General features: G+C 33.6%; 2 protein-coding genes across 3 annotated transcripts; one reads left to right on the top strand and one right to left on the bottom strand.

The window, feature by feature from the left end:
- The first annotated feature begins 1,721 nt into the window (after positions 1 to 1,721).
- LOC119642180 (sodium/nucleoside cotransporter 2) lies at positions 1,722 to 16,085 on the top strand. Of its 2 annotated transcripts, none has more exons than XM_038041185.1 (9): positions 1,722 to 1,749; positions 5,919 to 5,975; positions 6,065 to 6,106; positions 6,176 to 6,329; positions 6,384 to 6,633; positions 6,688 to 7,452; positions 15,348 to 15,675; positions 15,740 to 15,920; positions 15,990 to 16,085. In XM_038041185.1, the coding sequence occupies exons 2-9, from the start codon at positions 5,922 to 5,924 to the stop codon at positions 16,022 to 16,024; spliced, it is 1,809 nt and encodes a 602-aa protein (XP_037897113.1). In that variant the 5' UTR covers positions 1,722 to 1,749; positions 5,919 to 5,921; the 3' UTR covers positions 16,025 to 16,085. The 2 variants fall into 2 exon arrangements, with proteins under 2 accessions (XP_037897113.1, XP_037897114.1); XM_038041186.1 differs by lacking the exon at positions 1,722 to 1,749 and adding an exon at positions 2,016 to 2,101.
- On the bottom strand, positions 16,086 to 21,028 carry LOC119642179. Its single transcript, XM_038041184.1, has 10 exons — positions 20,710 to 21,028; positions 20,402 to 20,634; positions 20,220 to 20,329; positions 19,928 to 20,157; positions 19,001 to 19,128; positions 18,835 to 18,934; positions 18,616 to 18,778; positions 18,388 to 18,559; positions 18,033 to 18,318; positions 16,086 to 16,732 (listed from the first exon to the last, which is right to left on the bottom strand). Exons 1-10 carry the CDS (start codon positions 20,944 to 20,946, stop codon positions 16,109 to 16,111), a joined length of 2,283 nt encoding a protein of 760 aa, XP_037897112.1. The 5' UTR covers positions 20,947 to 21,028; the 3' UTR covers positions 16,086 to 16,108.
- Between the last annotated feature and the right edge of the window lie 2,883 nt (positions 21,029 to 23,911).

The following is a 23,911-nucleotide window of genomic DNA, read 5'->3' as shown; positions in this document are numbered from 1 at the left end:
TTTTCATTTTACTAATATTCCGTTTCTTTTCTTTTAGTCCGAATTATATAAATTTTGTATTTTACAGATAATAATTAATGGTGGTTTCAGTTTTATTTTGTTACCGAACAAATTGGTTAAATATTTACTGTATTAGGAAAACAATGACATTTTTTTGAAATGCAAAATTTTGACGAACATCTAGACTTCTGTCTAGTATTTTTTTTTTTCAAATGAAAATAAGCATAAAGAAAATATTTTTAACATTACTGACCGATTATTTTTGACAGCGATTCTACATACCGACAAAGAAAGTTTGCCTATGTTTCCTACGTAATCTAAAGTGAACAGTGTTTGTAATCGTATTTCTCAGTATTAATAATCACAGATTTAGGCGTTCGATTTGACCATAGATTACTTTTTAACTTGCGGATTGAGCTCTCGTTAGGCGAAGCTGGGTCCGCGCTTGGTTTTATAAAGAGATGATCCAAAGATCTTGTACATGTGTTTGGTTAGACCTATGAGTATGCCTCTGTTGTGTGGTCTCCTTCATATATTATCGGTTGCCAAGCTTATGCATGTTTGTGATGGCTTAGAGGTGTGGCTTTATGCTAGTTGTGTACATGCTTTTTTTCTCTTTTTTCCTTCTTATTTGTTTTATTGTACTTATACCAAGTTTTAATATTAATTAATTTAAGATTTACTCAATTGAACTCGACTCTCGAATAAATAAATCAACAAATAAATAAATTACCAACAGAAGTTACGAAGTTTGGGTTAATTTTTAAAACCCAATCTCTTTCGGCTGAATTATCAATGTTCATTATCTATTAGCATCCACATATGCGCTGTAATATGCGGCAATAGGATTAGTATTGCCAAAGTTGGAGATTAGAAAGTCATCTATTGAGGAGAATGCCATGAACCTTTTTCTAGACATACTATTAATATTAGTCGAAGGGACAAAGAAAAGATGGGTTTGAGTTGTGATTGGCTTAATTGGCTTAAGGTTGCATTAATACGCCAGTTACAATACGCCACAGAAACGGTACTCGGTACGTCACAATCAACAACTTTTTGTAAATTGTTTTTCTTACATATTCCATCTTATGTATGTGACATTTCTCATTATGGGCAAATCCTTAAACCAAATTGAAACCAACTGAAATTTGAATTTTCGTCATCAGCCAGATGGACGCGCATGGTTAAAACGATTCTGCTATTTGTACTGATCAAAAAAATGTACACTTTCAATCTCCGATGCGTACAAACATACGACAAATACTATCTTCCTATATGTAACGAACAACGAAATTTCTCTGCGTCCATGCTAATAAAATTATTTTTTACATATGTTTATATATGTAGTAGTAAAAATTCGTGAGATTTTCATTAATAATTACTTATTATCGTTTTTGTTATTGGCTGCTCCGGAAACTTATTCTCTTACTTACTTCGAAATACAAAACGTTCTACACTGTCAAGCCGCAGTAAATAAAACAATAAAAAAGTCTCTTTTAAATGAAACCCTCTCCCTCCCTTTTAAAGCGTTTTATAATGAAAAATGCGCAAGTTTCATAAAAAAAACTTAGTACACATAATATTGTTAACGGTTTAAGATGTGGCCGATATAAAAAAAAGAAAAACAAAAATCAAATTTAAAGCTAATTAATTAACATTAATAAACGTTTCTAATATATTTATATATGTATATTTACTTATATAAAATCTTTTGGCGTTAATTGTTAAAGTTGAAATAATTCTAAAAAGGTGAAATTTTTAATACATTTAACACACAAAGTCATTGTAATCAACAATCTATTGTGTCACGGATTTAATAAAACACATTTTTTTTACAAGCTTGTTCGCCGATTGCATTGCATATTTGTTTTGTCTGTTTCTGTTTAACATAAATTTTGTTTTTGCTTTGATTTGAAAATCAATTTCTTTTTGACTTAATTAACGTTCAAAAAAAACAAAACAAAAGTAAAAAAATGCACTTTATTTGTATTTAAATATATATATATATATATATTTCTCTATATACACACACAAACATTAGTTATAGAATTTAAAGGAATATCGTATATTATATTTTAACTTTTCTCCGAAACAAGTAAAAGTAAGTCATAACAATTATCAAGATCTTTCGCTTTCCTTAAAGTCGTATCAAAATAATTAACTAATTAAGTACTTGTTAAATACATGATAATATCAGTAAATTCGATAGGTTTTTAAATTACGTTCATATAATTGAAGTCAAAAAGCTATGTTACAAAAGTGCTTGCTTTCGAAATCTACCGTCATATGTTGGGGGTACATTCAATTTTTCGAACTTGTTGCAACAGACGAAAGAAAGCTTCAGATATCCCAGAAGATATTTTTCTCCATCAAAACCATATGCTTATTCGATCTAGCTACATCTGTCCGTCCGTCAGCGTATTTATGAATGGGGAAAATATAAAGGGAATGGCGTCAATTTAACAACACATTGAAAGATCTTGCTGGGAAGACTACATTGTTCAAAGGACACGCTTCCTGTAGAACTGTACTGCGTTGCATGTAAAATGTGTTTTCTGGTAGCACGAAAATGATAAAATCCCACCCGTTTTTATTATTTTTTTTCTTTGTGTTTTTATTTTTTTTTTAAATATAAACCAAGAGGATTTATAAGATTCGATCGTAGCTAAAAATAATTGTCATACTTGTTTTTAATAGACTTGATAATCTAGAGCAGATAAGGTTTGATAAAAAATAAAATTGCTCGTCTTTCGTCATCGATTTTATTATAAAGACAGCTAAGAAGTAGAAAGAAACATAAACAAAACCAGTAAAAACACAATAGTGGCCACGATCAAACAGCCGCTTTGCTTAATATAGTTGTTCGTATAACGACTCTTCAATATAAACTATTGTATGCAAACCATTTTCAAATACTGTCCGTCTTTGTGCCAAAACACGTCAGTGTACCAAATGTCATCAAAATATCTCGATAATTTGGATCTTGAAGGCAGAATGCATGACGGGCAGACGGACAGACAAACTTAAATCGACTCAGAAGTGATTCTGAATCGATCGGTATAAAAAAGGTGGCCATATCTCAAGTCTCTCTAGGCGTTACATACACCCGCATTAAATTAATATGCCGTTATACCATGAGTTGTATAGGATATAAAAATCATTTTGACCGTGTGACGAATTACTTTCCGATATTTGTAATAAATAAGAAAATAGTTTATTCCTTTGGAGGGGATGTTGCGTACCTATCCACTATTTGAATATCAATTGTGGCGTTAGTAGAACATGATGTCGTATATCACAAATCTAGAAAACCTAGTCGCAAAAAAATTAAACAGTTAAGCTACCAGCACATATGATCGCATCAATAGAAGAATTGATCACAACAACAAAAATTTGTTTATAATTTATGGTAACACATATGACGGCATAAGCTAACTAGTACAATTCCATTTACTCTCTTAAGTAAGTTTGTTGTTGTTTGTTGTATTAACAGAAACAAGAGCACAACTTTATCCAATATTAACAATATCCGTAATTAGTTTAGTAAAGCAAAATAATATTCCGGAGGTACTGCTTTCTGAGCGAAAATGGAACTAAACATCATGCAAAGCTTACTTTGCTATATTTACGAATCAATTTGTTTATTTGAGTTTAAGCTCATTTATCTTAAGCAGGTGGGATAGAATACCGTAAACTAAATTTAGAAATGAGTCTTCTTCGAACTATATACCGCTCCTCAGGAGATTAAAAGCTTATTTATAAGAAGCTAACAAGACGTAATAAATGATGAATGAAATGAGGGAATAAACATAAATAAATAAACCAATTCAAATTCCATACATATCGGAAGAAGTACGAGTGATATTGCGAACAGCACCGTAGAGACGGAAGGCATGACTCTATCTATAAAGTTATTAAATGGGGACAACAAATCGCGCATCTTTGTTATGTTTAGGATGAAGGTCTCATTTGAAGCGCTTATATCCACCTAACAAGTGCCATCATTACTTACTGCTAGCGTAATGAAATATTAGGTTTGCTTAGAATGCTTTTTCACAGTATATGTTGCTCGCGATTACCCAAACTTGCAATAAATTTGCCAATTGAAAGCATCTTAAGATCAGAAATATTAGTTTGGGGAAAAAGAAATCCATTATTTTTTCGGTAGATGGCTGCACTGATAGATTTCTCGTAAAGTATCGATCAAAGAATTTCATATTTATGCTCGTTGGAAAGGTGACATTTCGCAGTAAAAAAAATTCTTTTGCTGTTTTTTGTTTGGTGCATTCAGTTGTGAGTTACAGCGTGTTAAAAATGGAAGTGAACAAAGAGAAAATTCGGTACATTTTACATTTTTTTTTTGACAAAGGCGAAAATGCAAGCCAGGCGGCTAAAATTGTGAATGGTGTTTATGGTTCCGATACTGTAAGAGCCAATTATGTGCAATTTTGGTTTCGTAGATTCCGTTCAGGAATTTTTGATGTTAAAGATGAACCTCGCACAGGTAGGCCGGTCGTCGAAAATGTCGATAAAATCGGAGAAATGATCGAAGTTGACTACTGTCAACAACTGGACCGTTTGAAGATAGCGATTGACCAGAAACGGCCAGAATTGGCCAACAGGAGAGGTGTCGTGTTCCACCAGGACAACGCTAGGCCACACACATCTACAGTGACTCGCCAGAAACTTCGGGAGCTTGGTTGGGAAGTTTTAATGCATCCGCCATACAGTCCGGACTTGGCACCAAGCGATTATCATCTTTTTCTTGCATTGCAAAATTTCTTTAATGATAAAAAATTGGAATCTAGGGAGGATTGTGAAAATCGACTACTAGAGTTTTTTGCAAATAGAGACCAGGACTTCTATGAGAGAGGCATTTTGAAGTTACCTTTAAAATGGCAACAAATCGTACAACAAAACGGTGCATATTTGACCCAAATCGGACAATCCGAAGCATGTTAAATAAAGTTCTGAAGTTCATATAAAAATAATGGATTTCTTTTTCCCCAAACTAATATCAAATGCAAAATTTTTTAAATTGCAATGCGAATGGTTTCCGTTGCCAAGTTTATTGCAAGGTGGACATTTACAATTAACAATTATGGAAGGAAAGGCGTGGTCAACTTTTTTCCGTTTTGCTACAGCTACCGTAGTGTCTGTTGTAATTTAATAGTAATTTTTTTTTTGTTTGAAAACGGGGGTGTTCTCAGCTTAAGTCTGTATGTTTTAAGAACGATTTAGACTATTTTCAATACGGATCCGTTCGCCGGAACTTGGTGCAAGGCTCTTAAGAGGAATTTTAACGCAATATCTTAACTTTTTGTAACCTAGAGAATGTCTGCGACAGACATAGGTGGACAAGCGGACAGATGGCCAGATAAACAGATAAGCACATGTGAATGGATTTCGAATCTGTTGCCGCGAAATTTCAAAATTTTTGCCCAATTTATAGCCAATATCTCAATCTTTGCAAACACATACCGCCCACTTTTAAGCAGACGGACGGAGAGATATGGTTAAGTCGATTCGAAATTTGGATGTACACTTTATATATCCTTCTGAGTGCCGCAAACATTGGGACGAACCTTCCGCGATAGGTGTAATAAAATTGAGTATATGGTGCCGTTGGTAGGCATGACTTAGTAGTCTAAACGATGAGAGTAATGTAAAATCAATTTCACGTAAGGAAAATTTTTAAAATGTATAATCTGTTCAAGTATGAACAGATTAACATTGTGCCATTTTTATTGTGATAAATTATAAATATTTGCAATAATAGAAATCTTTTGTTAAAGACTTCGATTTCTAAATAATTGAAATAAGTAATAAAAATTTTATGGTACCTCAAACCCATTCGATTATGGCCTTTAAGCATAAAGTGACATTTATTGTTTTATTTTTTACAATTTCATTATCAGAAAATGCACGAAAATTTCAGCAACGGAGAATTAAATGAAGCTTTTACGCCTGACGAGGTAATTTCCAGCTTAAAAATACATTTTTTTATGAATTATTGTTATGAATCATCATAAATATTAACTAAACCAATTAATGTAATTTATAGAAAGTGGAATCAGGAGTTACTGACATTACGGGAACTCGTAAGGTATGGACGTACACATACAATGTAAAAAAATAATAAGAACTTTTCTTTTTCCTGCAACTAAAAAATTAGGCTGAAAATTTTCAAATGGTAACCGAACAGGATGTAAAGCATCGTAAACCGGAGGCCGGATTGAAAAAGTTCACGATTACATGTCTTAGACGTTCAGTGCACTTAGTAGTAATAGGATATTTCGCATATGCCACTTATCATCACCTGGATGTTGGTGAGTGAAAATCTACATCATTGAATGCTTATCTTTGTTCATTTTCAATTTCAGAATCTAATTATTGCAATGATGGCAAAAATGATAATCACATTGTTAATGAGGATGGATCTGGTAATCAAACTAATCACCCTCTATGCGGCATGCAATATTGTGACGGTTATGGTTTCTTAGCTTTATTGCTTGGTTTCACATATTTAGGTCTGTTTTATTATTTAGTATTTAAGCCCAAAATTGGTCATCGTTTATATCGCAGCATTTTGAAACCACTGCGCACAAAGTGTCTGCATTTTAGTAAACAAAGGTAGAATTTTTTAAATTTATAAAATTCGAGATATGATATTTTACTCCTTTTCAGACCTATATCCCTGTTACAGTTACTTATTCTAGTCTTAGCTTTGGTTATTTTCTTATATTTCGAAACACGTAATGCTCCAAGCAAATTGGTCGCTTTATTGGCTCCCTGTGTTTTCATACTGGGCGGTTATGTATTTTCATCACAACGTCAAGCTATCAAATGGCGACAAATTACAATTGGTGTCGCCGTCCAATTCTTACTCGGTATCGTTTGCATACGTTGGAGAGTGGGGCGTAATATATTTAATTGTATTGGCGATAAAGTGGCCACATTTCTGTCGTACGCCGATGCTGGCAATCGTTTCGTTTTTGGTGATACCATAGTTACTGAAGGTGTCTTCGCTTTTACCGCTTTACCTGTGATATTCTTTTTCAGTTTCATTATATCCGTTTTATATTACTTAAACGCGATGCAAATCGTTATTATGAAATTGGGTTGGATACTCCAAAAGCTATTGGACACTACCGTATGTGAAAGTGTTAACGCTGCAGCCAATATTTTCTTAGGCATGTCCGAATGCCCACTTGTCATTAGACCTTATATATCGCAATTAACAGCCAGTGAAATCCATTCAATAATGGTTTCGGGGTTCGCTACAGTTTCGGGCACGGTGTTAGCAGCATATTTAAAATTTGGAGCTTCTGCTGCTCATCTTATAACCGCTAGTGTAATGGCTGCTCCAGCGTCGTTAGCTTTATCGAAACTTTATATGCCAGAAACCGAAGAGAGTAAAACAAAATCGGACAATATAAGATTAGCAAAATCGTAAGTTAATTATATTATTACTATTATTATCTAAACCACAACAACAAAGTCCTTCAGCATCCTTAAATAATAAATTGTCGACAAGCAATCATTTAAACTAACTTTAGAAAAAAAAAATTTTTTTTGCAATCCCAAGTAACAGAGAAATTTAAAAATAAAACATTTCTATAAAAAGAAATGCCCTTTTGCCCAACTAAGACCGATGGGTCTCTACAAATCTTATAGTATCTGTTGCTACCCAATAAAGCATAAAAGTCAATGTTACTCCTTTTACGAAATAAGTCAGCATATCCCTCCGTAGCCGAGTAGGTAATAATAGCAACTACACTGTCAAGTCCTGCACAGCTTCATTTGGTTTTAACTATAGTGAGTGCTCAGTCAGCAAAAGCAGAATACTTATCGATTTGACATACACTTATTGGCCTGCAGCCCCACACTCCTATCTCTTTTCTTTTTCCCGATATCTTTCTAACCGTCTGAATAAAGTACAACTCCTCAGTGGTTGGTCATATTAAAAAACAACAAAAAAGTGCATTTTTACTATTCTGTAATAAATTTTGCACCACAAAAAACCGTCTGAATTTAATTAAATCAAATATATTTTAACTAATCACTAAGTCATGTACACGGACGAATCCGAAAAGGACAATTACTACACGGCTTTCAATGCGGTGGTACTGTCTTTACTACTATCTTTTAAGCAGAAAAAAATTGTAGCTATGTCAACAGCTACTGAATATGGACTGCTGCATAACCGAACAGTTAGGTCATCGGGTTCATATTTCAACATGGTCGTAGCTTTCGCGAGTACTATGTCAGTAAGGACATATAACACCTGCTGATCGGAGACACCCCCACTAGTCGGCAGCCGCTTCTTATCCATTTCTCCACTTCTTTCTGACCGTCACCTTATTGCACTTATAGAGAAACATTAAGATCGACCTTTAGATACCATACACCTCTTCGCCTTATATAGTCAGCTGTTCATTCATTTTTGTGACAATACCTGAAAAACTATACATTATTACAAAGAGTTTTTCATTAAAGCTCTCACATTGGGTGGTGGTAAAATGTCAGTTGACATGGCCCAAGTTTCTTAAAGTTAACATACTTGTTAACAGATTTATTATTTTTCATATGTTTCTGTCATAATAAACCACATATTAGACTTTGGGGCCATAAAAGGGCTTGCTTTTCATAAGAGAACTTATAAATGTTGAAGTCTACAAAGTAAAGTTATGCGATCCAAATTCCCTAGGGCAAATTTTTATGCTAAAATGTTAAACATTAAACCTTTTTGTTAAAAGACTTACTATTTTTGAGAACCGTTACAAGGAATGGCGTCCAAAAAATAGATGCATTTAGTTCAAATTTTGTCAATTATAATTTTTATATAAAATTAGTATTATAAACAAATTTACTTTTTTGCCGCTCTGTCATACGAACTCTTATGAGAGATTTAAAAAAAAAACTGCGCGGTACAAACTCGGTAAGGTTCTTTTTTATGTCAAATTGTTGTTATGAACCAATTTACCTCTTATGGTATATTAAGTCTGCTGAGATGTACACAACACCCATAACACGTAAGATACATCAACCTTCTATTGTAGCTATCAATTCACATGATGTAACGACTTTTCGAAATAAGGTGTTATATGGGGAGATGATGAAAAGTGGTTCGATTTGAACAATTTTTAGTATGGTTTATCGTTGAGCCAAAACACCGCAATTTTGTGTACAAGAGCACATAAGCAGACATCAGACTAATAGATGGACAGACACGCAGATGGATCGATTTAGAAACAAACTCGACAAGTTATATACTTCACCACAAACTTAATATAGCGTATATCACAAATGGTGTAGAGTATGACAAATGTTGACAAGGTCTAAAATCGATAAATCAAAATGTAGGTTCGTGGTATAACTACACACTCGCTGATTTCTGTCCCACTCTTTCTATTTGTTCTTAGTTAATTTTCAAAGTAATATAGTTTCCCACTTTGTTTCATTTTAGTGCCGTAAATTTATTACTTTTGCGTTTAACTTTAATCTATTGGTGCAAAGTAAAGCCGTTATGTATATAGTTTATATCTGGTTACATTTTCTTATACAGTTCTAAACCATTGTTATCACTAATAGTCACTAAGCACGTTTATTACAAAGCTCTCTAGTATTATATCTCTAGGCTATAATGAAAACACTATTAACGATAGTAGTGAACTTATCGGTAAAGTAGTATCTAGACTTATTTCATTTGGTATTATTTCAACGCTACTGAAATATTGCTTTGATTGTAACTCTTGCTATTTTTACCCGTCTCTTGTAGTTTGATTGGTCTCTTTTTGCAAGGCGTTTTGCAGATCGAAGAATGCAATTATATACGTAAATAACAAAAAAAAGATTTAAAAACGAGGGAAAAAATTATATATATTATACTCTCACCTTTATTTACAAAAAAAACTCGACACAAATGGAAGTTGAATGCTCCAAATAACGGATGAGAGTGTCAGTTTTTTTAATTCTTTTCGCATTGATCAGGATCGAATACCTACAAAATGTCATAGTTGTATCTTCTACAATTTATGAGTAATGAGCAAAAAGACCCAATTTTTTACATTTGAAAACAGAAATACTCTCAGTTTAAGTGGCACTGCAAGCGTATCATTTTACCGATATGGCACATTTTCAATATCAACCTGCATGTAATGTCTTTACCAAATTCGAAGTCATTCCACTGGCTTTATCACATAGAGATACACAAACAAAGGCACGGATAGATGGACTTCGCCGTTGGGCCAAAACACCCCAGTGTACAAATTCCATCAAAATATCCAAAAAAATACGGCCTATAAGTTAAACACAAGAAATAAGGTAGGTAGTCAGACGGATAGACAAGCGTAACCGAGTAAATCAATCGCTATAACAAAAGATAGGTTTACCTCAAACCGTTTTGTGTGTTGTGCACATCCGCACAAACTGAATATATCTTTGTACCACAAATGGCAGAGTATAAAAAAACATAGCTAGCTTAAATCTCTTAGAAAAAGAAATATCACAATTGAAAGCTATACCAGACATTCTTAGAAAACTTTTTGTATCGTGATTACATTTCTAAACGATGAGCAGAGGAATAAAGAGCACAGCTAGTAAGCATCTCCTTAATCACATTTTCCAAAATTTATTTTTCACATAGCAATACATTTCACTTTTACGCCTTTAGATTTTCCGTCCACGGTTGAAGATTTTCAGAAATCAAGATCGGACTTTGATTTATTGTTTGCAGTTGTTATGTGCAATCAATTGAATCAAGTATGGCGCCCTTCGGGCAATTATTTTCTCTTGACTTATTTATTTTTAAAGTTTCTTATCAAACATTTCATATCCTCAACATCACAAATCAAAGCTAGACACAAAGGTAGACACAAACTAGCGAAAAAAAGCTTTGATTTGTGAACAATTTCATATGTTTTCTTTTCAATTCGCTATTTTGTGCTTACCTTTGTCTCTAGCTGTAATTTGTAAACAATTTCATGTTTTCTCAACTGCTGCGCTACGGAAATTAAACGATTCGTCATCGTAGTCTTCTGTTGCTTGATACTCGTTAAATACTCTCAATTTATTGCTTCACCGCTTCCGACAACAATTTATTTATTTAATTGGCTTATAATGTTAATATACTTTGATTAATTATAATTTTATTAATTGTTTATTTACTTTTCAGATTTTCTTTCAATCGCAATGATTTTGATCAGTTTTGTGATATTTAGAAGTTTTTGTAACCTGCAACACTTGTGGTGCATTAGGCTTATGGGCATATCCGCAACACCCGGGGGTACTTGAGGATACAGACAGACTCACAACCATTTCTTGATTCAATCTAAGCTTGTCTGTCCATCCGAAATATCGATAACCGCCATTTACCGAATCGGAAAATTCATTCACAATTAGATTGGACAATAAGGTACCCAGAATGAACCTTGAGGTAGGCAAAGTTTGGTTTCAGCATGAGAAGAAGAACTCAAGTGACCTCCGGAGACAAATTGTTTGCCTTACGAGTTATATGACCACATAAGTTTATATACAGAACTAGGCAAGTTAATATTATATTTATTAGTTTAGTATGTGGGACTGTGAGAAACGTTTTTGTTAGGTCAAAGAGACAGCAACACACACCTCCCCTTGATAAGTTCGGTTCAGAAAACCAGAGATTTCACTTTAAAATGTATCAAATGCCTTTTAAGCTCGGTACATTTAACAGAGATCTCATGTTAATTTTTATGGTTAACAGAAAACTATTTAAAACTATTAAAGCTATGAACACGTGATTAATTTCGTATTCTCCTTGTTCATGTTCATTCGTCCATTCAAGCGCTACCATTTATTGAAAGCAAGAATGTTCTCTCTCTCTATTCTCAACAGATGATACTAATTTTTATGAACCTTGTAAAGGAAAAACCAGCTAGCGGTTTTTAGCGAGAAATCAAAGTCATTTGTACAGGTGCAAAAGGAAGTTGGTGAAACATTTACATAAAGTTAAAAATGGCCAAAAAAAATTCAAATCTGCTTCTAGTTGTAGTGAACAAATCACAGGTAATTTGCAGGGAACCAGATCTCCTTGGGTCTCCTTGTTAAAACGTTTACACTTTCTGCCTTCATTGCTGGCCAAACTGAAAGCTTTAATTGAGGAAAAACATTCTGCGCAAGCTATCCAAGATTACAAGCGGGCCCAAACAGTACTTAAACAGTAGGGTTATCAGCCTTCTTTTGAAGTGATTGTGATTCTATAATCCACAATTTAAAGGAAAAGGCCGCAATTTCCAACGGGAAAATCTGCGCAAATGCTAACTGAAATAGGCGAATTGTTACTGCAGCTAGGTGAACGTGCCACCGATATGGCCACGGAAACGCTTAACGGCGCCTCTAAACGTCTGCATAATCAAATTGTTATGCTGCAAGATCAAACCGAACCAGACATGATAGAATTTGTTGACGTGGCCGTAGAGGGATTCCTTAATGATCTGCTTCGAAATTAATTGACTTATAGAAGTAGTACAAGTGTGTTTTTTGATTTAACAATGCAGCAAAATAGAAAGTTATTACGAGTAGTTTATGAAAATCGCAAGAATTTGCAAGAGGGCCTGACATTATACAAAGTTTGGCTACGTCAACGGCAATTAGTTAAAAGTGTTTCGGTTTCAACTCTCACCTGTTAACTACAGATGCATTTGCAGCATTGAACTTTATTATCAAATCCCTTACACTTATTTAACTAATTAAGTGCTATATATTTTAATACAAAACTTCTTTTTAAGTAAATATAGTACATTTTTTCTTAATTTTATACTTATTTGTGGTTTTTTTATTTTAGTTTTATGTAATTGTTTCACAAACTTTTTCTTCCAATTTTTAACCTTTTTAATTTTTTTTTTTAATTTTTTTTTCGCAATTATTTACTTCATAGAACTTCTTTGTGCAAGTGTAAAATGCTTTTGATTTTTCTCTAAAAGCCGTTACCTGGTTTTTTCCTTTACATGGTTTATAAAAATAGCGCCAAGTGTGAAGAATGGAGTGAGCACAGATTTGCTTTCAAAATAATGCAACGCTTCGATTTTGTGAGAGAAGTGAGGTAAATGCAAGTGGATATTCTGTTATAAACAAAAATACAGGTTAACATAATGTTAAAATGAAAAATTCAGGTCGATATACTGTTAAAAAGAAATAGACACGTCCATATTCTGTTAAGAAGAGATCCCTATTAAAAAAAGAAAGACAGGGCAATATTCTGTTAAAAAGAAAAATCGAGCCTCACAAACCCAATTGCGCAAAATTAATCAAAAATGAACACATATTCGGACAGTTTAAGTCTATTCAAGAAACGATTCTGCATTGCTTGACATGATAAAAGTGATTTTATCTCAATTTCATACGGCACTTGCATTTGACTTTCGGCAAAGGGCAGTTAGATAATTTTTTTTTTCGTGTTTTATTGGTGTTAGTGAAAAAACCATTAAAAAAATAAAAAAAAACGTAATTTAAAGGAATTGAAAGAAAGACAGGTTTAAAAACGAAACGAAATTTTTGGAAATTTTAAAAAATAAAATATATATATTAATTATTTTTCGTTTTTCGTCCGGATTGGTAAGTCTTCCCCGGGATGATAGCGACAACAACATCAGCCTGTCTCCCTAAGGAGACAAGATCTGGGTTAGTTGTCACGGATAGGGACGATTTCTAGGATTTCCATACGGATGAGCATAAGAAGAGATCGAGGATGGATGGGGATGATTCAAGATTGACGGCTTAGTAGAATTCAAAGAGTTTACCAGAGGTAGAGCTAAATTGCTTTTCAGCTCTGCTGGTAATGCTAACATCTTCGTCAAAGACAATGATTTCAAAAAAAAAAGAACTTAAAAGCATAGAGTGAAAACGAGATCATCGAAAAGACCGTCTCCGAAGTTCCTATCAAGCCTATTGTTAGATTTCGTAGAAAAAATCGTAACAACAAACAAGTGTTCATTCCAACCACTAGCATCAAAATAGGATTTAAAGGGAAAGCCTTCACCAAAGTAATTAAATTTAATTTTTGTAATTTGCCCGCGGAGTACTTTGTATCTGTCTTAAAGCAATGCTCTAAGTGCGGCAGATATGGGCATGTGTCCAAGTTCTGCAAAGCGATGGAGGAAAGGAGCTGGTTCTTCATTACAACAACGGCTCTGATATATATCTAGCTTGTCGGTAGTGAAGCATCTGTTTAAAATAGTATATAGATGCAATGTAGCGGAGGAACTTTCCTCGACTTTTATTGAATTGCTTGCTATTAAGGTGTCTATTAATGATTGTATCAAAAGAATTTTTATTTTTCGGATAGCAAGTCAGCTCTACTTCTAATAAATAAAAAAGATGGAAAGAAACAGTATGTGTTTGATATACACAGGATGTTACATAAATCTCAAGTGGATGATACCTGGTCACTGCGGTTTTTAAATGAAAAAGCCGATTTTCCTGCAAAAAGGGCTCAAGTTAATGGGACAATTTCGTCCATCAAATGCACTCCCAACGGAGCAATACGGGCAATTTGCAACATCTTTCAACAACTAAATTAAAGAAATTGGGCGTGTTAAATCCAATCGCCTTTCCAATAAAATAAATCCCGCATTTCAATTCAAACCCTTTTCAGAGTCTTTCTTTAATTTCTGGGAAATCAAAATTATTTATAGACTTATGAATGGTCACACAAGTATATTTAAAAATGATTCGTGATGTACCATGTGATATTTGTAAAGTTTGCAATGTTGTCGAGTCTGCTGAGCATCGAATATTTCAGACGTCACACGCTTGATGATACTAGAGCTTCTTTTAACTTCTTGAAGTTATACGATGGTCTCCTCGATCTCTTTATAGCAGAAAATGTACGTCATTTCGGGGAAGTAACTTGCTTTATTAGGAAAGCGAATTTATCGTTTTAAATTATTTTTTGCGTCCAATCATTTTCTATTACTATAGCATTCCTTTTTCGTTTTCAGCCAAAGTTTACAATACTGTTTTTTTCTTTTTTTTTTCAAATGACTTCGAACAACTCAACAATCGACAATTACATACATACAACAATTACACTTAACATATCGGCATTAGCCATTGCGGGCGTTTTTTTTTTTTTGTTGTATTTTATATATAATACTTACCAATAATTAAGACTGTTTATTAAGCCACAAATTTATAAGCGTAGTCCACCTCCACTCAACAACCCCCAAAAAAAAAGAGAAGATTAAATTCTTAGTTTTGGTTCTTCGGACTCTGCTTGTTTCCTTTTATTTTTAATTAATAATAAGAAAAAGAATCCAGCTGAGTCCACATCTCATTTTTATCATTTATTTTACGTATGCTGTTTCCAGAGAAGATACCTCCGTTTTGGATGCAGCCGCGAATGGTGCCAATAACGCTTTACCTATTGTTTTGGGAATTGTAGCAAACTTGGTAGCTTTTCTGGGCTTTATAACTTTTCTGAATGCGCTGGTCAGTTGGCTTGGTTTCTTAGTGGGCCTCGATCAAATCGATTTCGAATGGGTTTTCTCCAAATTATTTATACCCTTGGCTTGGATTATGGGAGTGCCATGGAAAGACTGTGATATCGTAGCCAAAGTGGTGGCAACAAAAACAATAATCAACGAATTTGTAGCCTACGAACGTCTGGGAGAATATATAAAAAACCAAGCAATTGATGTAAGTTGATACTTGAAATACTTAACAGACGATCAACAAAAAAAATAAATAAAAAACAAAACAGGCACGAAGTGCTGCCATAGCAACATTTGCCATTTGCGGGTTTGCTAATCCGAGCTCCATGGGTATATTAATTGGCAGTCTAAGTGCTATGGCCCCAAAGCAAAGACCTCTAATCGCCAAGGTAGCTTTTCGAGCATTTGTGGTTGGGAGTATAGTGTGCTTTATGTCGGCCAGCTTTGCAGGTTAGTCGCAATTAAAATTTATCAATTTGCGAATTTTGTTTTATTTATCTACTTGCTTAATTTACAAAGGTATATTTATAGACGAGGAACAGGATTTACAATAATAATAAGATAATATATATAAATATGTATAAGATGCATTAATGTTTTTTAATATTTTTTTAAAAAAAATTTTTTTGTAATAAAATTTAAATTTCATAGCACTTATCTACATTATGTTTAATTTTTTCTAAAATGTGGACATCTTCCTCATCAAAATGAGTCCGCATGTTTTTCAATTCAGTTGATTGTGCTAATAAATTATTTAAAATTGTTTTAACATTATAAGACGGCCTTACGTCTTGATGTGGATTCTTTCTAAAATTGGTTGCATAATCCATTAAGGGTAACAATTCCATATTTAGTTTGGGCAAGGTTAAAAAGATCTTCAATTCTTCTTTTTGACTCTCTTTGTTTATAAATTTGACATCGAGTAAGACTACAACCTTTTCTAAAGATTTTCCTAGATATTCTGGTAGAATTTTATATAATAATTGCTTTCGATATTTAATTATAAATTCTAACATGAAAACTGAGCAAATCGAAATAACATTTTTATCGTTCTCTTCCAAGCATTTCATAATTTTCTTATTAACATTTTCTAAAGAGAAATTGACAAATAGTTTAAAGCAGCAATCGAAAAATAATTGAAGACGTGAGTAATCACAAGAAGGACGGTGTTTTAGAAGATATTCAAATACTTGCACTATTGAATCCATAATAGAGTCATTGATATACTTGGGGTTTTGAATTAGGAGATTCAATTTAGTTATCTACAAAATAAGAAAAATATTGTATAAAGTACACTATAAGAAAAATAAAATATAATAAATACAAAAATAAAAAAGTCGATTTTATTACCTGTTAATTTATTTCTTTAGTCTACATAAGCTATAATAATGACAATATAAAAGAAGTAAAAAAAGAGTATGGTGACCACGGCAAATATTTATTATCCTACACGCAACGACTTTTCAAATTAAAGTTTTATATAGAACGAGATCGAAAAAGTGGTCCAATCCGAACCATATTCGATAGCCGTTGGGTCGAAAAACGTTTATGTACGAAATTTCAAGAAAATATCGCAAAATTGCGACCTGTAGGTTGAACACAAAAAAACGGCACGGACAGACGAATAGAAAAGCGTAGATCGATTCAGAAGATTATTTTGAATCGTTCGGTGTAGTAAGGGTTTGTCAGACAATATAAAGCTAGTAAGAGTCGCCTTTAGGTATGCTACACCCTGCAGACTTTTCACAATAAGAGATTGCGTGGGATTTAGTCGAAAAGTGAGCACTCGGCGTTAGGCCAAAACGTGTGTTTGTACAGAATTTTATCAAAATATTTCAAAAATTGACGCCTGTAGATATAATGCAAGAAAACAAGGCGAACAGACAGCGCATAATAAAAAATTTCTTCAACCAAAGTCCTTCAGAGTGTTGTATATCATCACCACAAACCTAATCGTATCCTTTCACCGTAAATGGTCGTAGCGCATAAAATTGAACCGAAGCGTAAAGAAGGGTAAATTTTATTCGGCTTAAATCCAAACTTTGAATTCCTTCATATTTTCGGTAAGTGCCAAATGCATAGCAACAAAGTTTAATTAATTGTTGGCACAAGAAACAAAAAACAAGCAAAAGAAACAAAATAGACCTTTGAAAAGAAGATTGGCTTTTCTAAATTAATACATCCTTTTATATAACGAAGTACACTAAACGAAGTGGGACCCGCTATCTCGTCTCGTAACTTGTTTGCTAATAACAAATACGAGCGTGTATTACAAATCGTAACCAAATTCCAAATGCGTAAATATGATAAAGAAAATCCAGGAAAGAAATTACTACGCTTATGTATATCATCATTGGCATTGCCTTTATGGTATGATGATCGTTTTCAACAGGATCTCTTGAAATTTCTTGCACTTTTAAGAGCTATCATTCACAACACAACTACTGTGTGCCTTGTGACCATACCTACGCATTTAGTGGCTAAATATGTAAGTAGAATATAGCAATAAAAGCAAAACGATATTTTTTTGTATATATGAAAAAGAATTAAAGAAGGGCTTACAACTCCCGTAAAGTTTCCATTTAGCTTCTTTAGTTTTTGCAAATCTGAGTCGAAACGGAGACTCAAAGGAGAAGCATTATGTTTATCATTGACAAACAATAGCAATTCCCTTAATCTCTCGCCCTGCTCAGAAAGTATGTGCTCAGGAATTCTGGCAATCAAGGATTTTGTTAAATCTTGTATAAAGAATATTCTTTCATTAAATTTATGCACGGTGCAATGTCCTAAGCATTTCATCCAGAATTCCAAACTCACAGCATAGGAGTCCATCTTGAAATGTTGGTAACTAAAAACAGAAAAATAATAATCAGAACGTAGCAGTCATTTCCATTCATAAATTAGTAAAATAATTTACCTGTAATAAATTTTTAATACTTGCAAACTGGTAAAAGCCAAAATCCACTTTTCCTCCAAGACAAATTTGCAAAAATGTCGATGTAAACAATAGCTTGAATCTAACAACATTAAGACAGCATAATATTCCAAAACTTCATTATATTTTCGACAATCAGCATAAATCATAGGAGCTATATTGAATTTAGAAAAATATATAGAAAATCAACTCTAGGGATTATTAACTTACTTTCAAATAATTTGAAAAATATTTGAAGAAAAAATTTAACATTATTCATAATGAAATATTGATGTTGATAATGGTTGTCCAGGCAAACCGTTAAATAATCTTGAATGAAATTACAACCAAGGAAATGCGCGCTGGCGTCTTCGGAAATATGCAACACGACAATCTATTTAAAAAGGTAAAGTTAGTTCTTGTTTTCAAATAATCGTATTTTCGTCTTACTTTCCCCACTTCTTTCTCTTGATATATTTTTGAAAACATTTCATAAAACTCTTGATCGATAACTTTTCCAATCGCTCCGCAATTTCTTTGTTGAAAAATACTTTTTTGTAAATATTAAAATTATTTTCATATAAGTTCTCCAAAAATTTTTTTCTAATGTTCTTACTGTTTATTCAAAATATATATTTCAAGGAATTCCTTTAGGACTGGCAAAGTTCGACTACATAGATGCCTTAATAGTTTTGAATAGAAAGAGATAACTTTTAAAAAGCTTTCGCCACATTCGTCTTTTCGCTAGATAAGAATAAAAAATAAAGTCATTAACAAAAAATTAAATTGCACTATTATATTGGTTAGACGTAGTCAATTTTCCCACACATTTGTAGAGATACTGCAACGGTTTCCATAGAAAACACGTTCACATTTTTGTAAGTTTATATATTGTTATTTATGAGTAATAAGTGAAAAGAAATTTTTTATTTGTTTTGAAAAATAGAGATGATTTCAGTTTATATGGCCCATTTTTAATACTAATCTGCATGCAAAAACTTCCCACGTATCTGCCAGATTTGAAACTGATAGCTTCATCTTTGAGGCAAGAAAAATATTTACAACACACATTACGTAAATGGACAGACGGACATGTTTACATCTACTCAAAATTCGATGCTCATCAAGGATATATATATACTTTGTCTGTGAAACTTCTTTGTGGGCTTTGAGAAATTAATATACCCCTCAAAAAAGATGTCTTGCCCTCATCCTTCGATGGCGGGTATTAAATTTGTTTTCTAAATAAATTTTTAATCTTGCGTAAATTTCCGGACATCATCATACATAAACAACAGCAAGTACGTTCCAGAACATTCCGAAACGTGCGGAATTAATTCAGTACAAAGAAGGACTGATAACTGATGACAAAATTGGCAACAATATTTAAAACAAATTCTGCAAATGGTGCTTGTGAAATCAAAACAGACTTGCGTGTAATCTCTACGTTGTATTTTCATGCCCACAATGGGCGCTTCTAGGCTTTGCAATCAAAATGACAAACATTTTTTGCCTATGGTTATAAATAATGAAATATACTCACTTCTTGAAGATAATGCAAATATTTCTTTATTTCCTTTAAGATTTTTAAGGAAGGTTGCATCGACCAATCAATCATTTTACCGTTTTGTAGACTTTCTTTACCATCTTCAAACGATTTCGATAATACCTGGCAGGTATAGCTAAGCTTACCAACCGCATGCCAACCTTCAATAGCTATTTTAAAGTTCACTGAAGTTAACAAAGAGCTTACATCGCATAAAATCGTTAAAACTACATAGAAAATATATATGAAATTTAAAATTCACTTAGGAAATGATGTTGAACTCTGAAACCTTGAACAACTGCTTCGAATTCATAACCATTTTTGACTTTGATAGTGTTAATGGATTCTGTGATTAAAATTAGCAATCGTCGTTGTGCAATTACAAGCGCAAGCACGTGACTGGAAGGAGAAATTAAAATATAAATTTTTAAACAAAAATTAAAGTTATCTAATAATCCACAACTTTATTACCCTTTCTTATCTGTTTTCAAAAGCATAACAAACACTTCAAGTGTAAAACTTATTAGCAGACTCCAAATGGCAACATCAGTCTTAGAATTAGTTATTATAGTTTCAAATCTTGTTATTAATTGTTGAGTATCTGACAACAATTTCCATTCTTTTGTGGAATTAATGGTCGTTTCGGTGGAAGCAAGTAAATTAGGGGTTCTTAAAGTATTCTGATTTACCCTTGTATCTTTTATCTGAAATAAAAAGAGGAATTTCACGTTAACAAACAGTAACCAATTAAAATTGATCAAAAAGCTTTGACTTCGCACCACGTCAGCGGCCAAACTCTTTAAATATGCAATTATCTGAAACCAATCATTGTATTGAAATTCTGATATATCATAAGCTTGGAAAAGTTTGTGAACCCAAATATTGTAAATATTATTAGGATCAGCGCGGCTTTCTCGACAAATTTGCAGAACTGACGTACTACTCATACAATTAGAAATGTGATCAACTTGCATGGACTTTAATTTCTCAAACGTCATATCATTAAGGATCGACATTTTTTCCTGAAACTTAATTTTAAAGTAATACTCGACACACTTTAAAATATTTTGATTTCAGAAATTAGTAAAAAGCAAAATTAGACGGATTAGGACAAAATTTTGTTGTCATTTATTTTATTAAATAAGAAGAAGCATTCGAAGCAAATTGTTACATATTTTTATTTCAAGCTTGCCAGAGTTTGAAAGTGGAAACTTCAATAAAAAGGGTCAATTTCATTCGGTTACAGCGCAGAATACTGCTAAAACATTGTGTACACTACTTATTATTATAGAAACTGAATTTTACGACTATAGCCGTAGACCTTAGAAATAAGAAGAATAAGAAACCCACACCAATAAATAAGAATAACAAGAAACCTACAACAAGAAATAAGAAGAACAAGAAACCTACACCAAGAAATAAGAACAACAAGAAACCTATCGAAATTGGCAACGCTACTTTATTCTCTTCTACTAAGGTCATGAAAACAATACAGTAAAAGCTCCTTACATTCGCATTTCATTCACACTCGATACAACACGTCATCTCTGCAAACTCTGATTTGGGTACCACTGCCGCCCCAAATCTCGAGATTAATTTGTACGATTGCCTTTCCAACTACAATTTTGTCGCTTTTGTCGAAACGTGCGCAGACGCAGAAGGAAATCGCATCAATATAAACTCCAATCTCTATTTCTATGATTACTTGAGGGATTTCAGTATGTACGGCTTAAAAGAATTAAAAGTTGTCAGCAGGGGTAGAGCCAAACTGCTTTTCAGCTCCGCTGCCAATGCCAACAATTTTGTTATGAATAATGAATTTAATAAAAAGAATTTAGGTCGTTCACTGAGAGATTTGGAGTTATTCGAAACATTCCATGCACATATAGTGTCGATGATATAATTGAAAACGCCGTATCCGATATTTCGATTAAGTCCGCTGTCCGTTTCCAAAGAAGAAATCCGCACAACAAAGACGAGTGGATTCCCACAACCAGCATCCAAATTGGCTTCAAAGGGAGAGCCCTCCCTAAGTCAATAAAATTTAACTATTGTTATCTGCCGGTCGAATACTTTGTACCCACTTTAAAGCAGTGCTTTAGGTGTGGCAAGTCTCCGAAGTATGTAAATTGTGAGGCGATGAAGTGCTTCTCCACGCTCTCAATAAGTGTTGCCTTAATAGGGAAATTGAATCATATATCAACAGGATAATGACGATTAAAAATCTTTCGTATAAAGAGGTCAAAGAGAATTTTTCCGCAACATATTTCGAATGTCTCGATGACATCACTTATGACGGCAATTTCCCTCCACTGGGGAACACGTCTGCAATTTCGACCAAGGATGATAATAAAAATGCCAACAAAATCTTAACCAAAAATAAATACAATGCTGTCGTCAAAAGGAAATTGGTTCCTTCCAAATCTCTTATCAAGTCAATACACCCCCCAAGTCGTCTGGAACAAGCCTTCTTGGACCGAAAATTTCAAACAACTATTTGCGGTCTTCAGAACTTGAAAGATTAATTCTCGCGATTCAAGAAAGTGTCCGTCCGATGATCCCTCAAAATCTTATTAAAGAATTTAAAGAAAAAATGTCTGTCTGTGCTATTTCTTGCCCCGTTCGAGCATCCAGTACTGCGAGAAAATCCGCTGGGGTTCTTTCTCAAGTTTCAACATGATATCCTTTTTACAATATAATATTCAAAGTGTCCGACGTAACCTATCTTTTCTAGATTTTTACTTAAACTCAAACAAGATTGATTTTTGTATCTTAAGTGAAGTTTTTCTGAAAGATGAAAATTGTTTCGAAGTTAAAGTTTCGAATTATGCCTCAGCCACCAAATGCCGAAATGATGGCTATGGTGGTGTTAGTATATTCGTTAAGAAAGGTGTCAATTTCAGACGTATTCCCTATAACTCTGGCTTTGACATCATCATTATCAAAACCATCAACCTGAAACCGAGTCTCGATGTGCAAACCTTTCGTGATGAGTTTCAGAGATTATGCAACTTTCTTGACGGTGAACAAAATGTGATTCTAGCTGGAGATTTCAATGCAAGACACCGCCTGTATGGCGATCAAGTGTCTACCAACAAAGACAAAATCCTTGTAAATGCCATCACTTCCAGCATTTTCAGTGTCTTAAATAACGGCAATGCTACCTTTCACTGTAACCGGAGCGGTCGCACGGCGAGCAGTGCCTTGGATCTAACTTTCTCGAACTCAACTATCTTTCAACTGGAACACGTCCAATGTTTCCATTGGCAAAAGTCAGCACTCCCCCATTATATTCCACAGTTGTAACAATTCCGTCAAGAAAATAGAAAATTTCATTTCACGCAACTTCCTTATGGACCGTCTGTCTAAAGTTGATCTTCCTTCTGATTTATCATCAATTCAAAGTGCCTTTCAGTCTGCTAGAACCAACTTTCCTGACATTGAGTCCTTCTCACCTAAACCTTGGTGGAACCCTTCCCTGTCAAAACTTTTCCGCAAATACCAAGCTGCAAGAAAAAAAATGAGTAAATATGCCAATCCAGCCAACTACATTGAATATATGAAAACACTGAAAGAATGGAGGTCTGCAGTTAGAAAGGCGAAAAGGACACATAGAGCCATCGCTATTAAATAGTTATGTGGTAACGGCAACCCACGTTCCTTCTGGAATTATATCAATGGTCATCGACATTCTAGTCGAAAATTATGCGGTTGTGTTGTATGGAATGACCGTGATAATAAAAAATACTTAGATATGCTCAAGAGTTACATTCCAATTGTCAATCCTATTACAATGCCTTTAATTCCTTTTAGTAGTATCAGTAACACACCCTTTTCATTGCATGAGCTAATGTATGTTTTACATTCCAGAAAGAGAGCTACTGCTGCAGGTTGTGATGGAGTCAAGTATGACATGCTCAGAGCACTGTCTGGAGGAAGCTTTAGCATTCTCTTGCATGCAATTAACAACTGCTGGTCCAC

This window comes from Glossina fuscipes, unplaced genomic scaffold (genome assembly GCF_014805625.2).
Source record: "Glossina fuscipes isolate IAEA_lab_2018 unplaced genomic scaffold, Yale_Gfus_2 221, whole genome shotgun sequence".
NCBI classification, from domain to species: domain Eukaryota; kingdom Metazoa; phylum Arthropoda; class Insecta; order Diptera; family Glossinidae; genus Glossina; species Glossina fuscipes.
Note: the sequence above shows the minus strand (reverse complement) of the source record. Positions and strands in the feature narration are given on the sequence as shown.